The 2246-nt window shown below is 64.0% G+C and overlaps 1 protein-coding gene across 1 annotated transcript in view; it reads right to left on the bottom strand.

The window, feature by feature from the left end:
* The window catches only part of VIPAS39 (VPS33B interacting protein, apical-basolateral polarity regulator, spe-39 homolog), a 16264-nt gene that overhangs the window by 10873 nt on the left and 3145 nt on the right, over nucleotides 1-2246 (bottom strand). Inside the window, exons 3-7 of the mRNA XM_018574942.1 lie at nucleotides 1941-2084; nucleotides 1816-1854; nucleotides 514-578; nucleotides 219-340; nucleotides 127-142 (exon numbers count right to left, since the gene is read on the bottom strand). Coding sequence (XP_018430444.1) covers nucleotides 127-142; nucleotides 219-340; nucleotides 514-578; nucleotides 1816-1854; nucleotides 1941-2084 — 386 coding nt within the window. The remainder of the gene's footprint in view (nucleotides 1-126; nucleotides 143-218; nucleotides 341-513; nucleotides 579-1815; nucleotides 1855-1940; nucleotides 2085-2246) is intronic.

Genomic DNA, 2246 nt, shown 5'->3' on the forward strand with positions numbered 1-2246 from the left:
TACTCTGCTGGAGGACTCTGCTCCTTCCTCTATAACTCTCCTCTCCTGATATACTCTGCTGGAGGACTCTGCTCCTTCCTCTATAACTCTCCTCTCCTGAGATACTCTGCTCTGCTGGAGGACTCTGCTCCTTCCTCTATAACTCTCCTCTCCTGATATACTCTGGCCATGTTTTGCTTTGGCCACACCCATTTCATAAACTAGACCACGCCCATTACAATGCAGACGAGACCCGCCTTCTACTTACAGCAGTGATGACATTTCCATCGTGGAGTCGGACGGCTTCATCCAGAAGTTGCAGCTTGTCCTTGAGTGAGCGGAACCTCTCCAGGGAGCAGACCTGCCCGGACACAACATGCTTCAGGGACTGCGGCCATTCCGGGCCAGGAGAAGCACAGGGGTGACACCGTGCTCCAACCAGACAGGAAGTGGGCTGTGTACAGGAAGTGAGGGGAAATCTCTCTCCCAGGGAAGTTTTATTATACATAATGGCGGCCAGAAGACAAAACATACCTTTCCTCTGCTCATCCTCCGCACTGTGTCCTCAACGCTCCATTCCCCATTGTAGTCCTGGAATATGTATTACAAGGTGAATGGCGGCATGTCCCTACCCAGAGGTCCCCCCTGCCTCCCCTCTACCCACAGGGTCCCCCCTGCCTCCCCTCTACCCACAGGGTCCCCCCTGCCTCCCCTCTACCCACAGGGTCCCCCCTGCCTCCCCTCTACCCACAGGGTCCCCCCTGCCTCCCCTCTACCCACAGGGTCCCCCCTGCCTCCCCTCTACCCACAGGGTCCCCCCTGCCTCCCCTCTACCCACAGGGTCCCCCCTGCCTCCCCTCTACCCACAGGGTCCCCCCTGCCTCCCCTCTACCCACAGGGTCCCCCCTGCCTCCCCTCTACCCACAGGGTCCCCCCTGCCTCCCCTCTACCCACAGGGTCCCCCCTGCCTCCCCTCTACCCACAGGGTCCCCCCTGCCTCCCCTCTACCCACAGGGTCCCCCCTGCCTCCCCTCTACCCACAGGGTCCCCCCTGCCTCCCCTCTACCCACAGGGTCCCCCCTGCCTCCCCTCTACCCACAGGGTCCCCCCTGCCTCCCCTCTACCCACAGGGTCCCCCCTGCCTCCCCTCTACCCACAGGGTCCCCCCTGCCTCCCCTCTACCCACAGGGTCCCCCCTGCCTCCCCTCTACCCACAGGGTCCCCCCTGCCTCCCCTCTACCCACAGGGTCCCCCCTGCCTCCCCTCTACCCACAGGGTCCCCCCTGCCTCCCCTCTACCCACAGGGTCCCCCCTGCCTCCCCTCTACCCACAGGGTCCCCCCTGCCTCCCCTCTACCCACAGGGTCCCCCCTGCCTCCCCTCTACCCACAGGGTCCCCCCTGCCTCCCCTCTACCCACAGGGTCCCCCCTGCCTCCCCTCTACCCACAGGGTCCCCCCTGCCTCCCCTCTACCCACAGGGTCCCCCCTGCCTCCCCTCTACCCACAGGGTCCCCCCTGCCTCCCCTCTACCCACAGGGTCCCCCCTGCCTCCCCTCTACCCACAGGGTCCCCCCTGCCTCCCCTCTACCCACAGGGTCCCCCCTGCCTCCCCTCTACCCACAGGGTCCCCCCTGCCTCCCCTCTACCCACAGGGTCCCCCCTGCCTCCCCTCTACCCACAGGGTCCCCCCTGCCTCCCCTCTACCCACAGGGTCCCCCCTGCCTCCCCTCTACCCACAGGGTCCCCCCTGCCACACGAGCAGAGGACACGGGCAGAGGACACGGGCAGAGGACACGGGCAGAGGACACGGGCAGAGGAACAGGAAACCCCACTCACCGTCAGACAAGGACTGGAAGCTGCTCTGCCGGGACTTTCCTGCAATACAGAGGCAGCAGCTCAGATCTCACCATACAAAGCAAGTCACAAGCAGCCCAGGAAGGGACGCAATGCACCCGACTCACCTTTAAAGAGGCTGCCGATGGAATAGGAGGACACCGGCTTGGGGAGGTAGGAGGACGGCTCAGGCCGAGACTTCTCTGTCCCCGGAGTCCTTGTGTCCAGTCCCCGGCTGCTGGAGGACGTCTCCTTTATAGACCAAGAGATACCTGCCAGGGGGACAAACACCATCAGCCCTGTACAGGGGTCCCAGAATCCCCAACACCAGAGGGGCCCCCCACCTTATACCAGAGTACCCCCCCCACCTTATACCAGAGTACCCCCCCACCTTATACCAGAGGGCCCCCCCCAACCTTATACCAGAGGGCCCC

Source organism: Nanorana parkeri, unplaced genomic scaffold (genome assembly GCF_000935625.1).
Source record: "Nanorana parkeri isolate BGI_ZX_2015 unplaced genomic scaffold, ASM93562v1 scaffold3388, whole genome shotgun sequence".
Classification (NCBI taxonomy): domain Eukaryota; kingdom Metazoa; phylum Chordata; class Amphibia; order Anura; family Dicroglossidae; genus Nanorana; species Nanorana parkeri.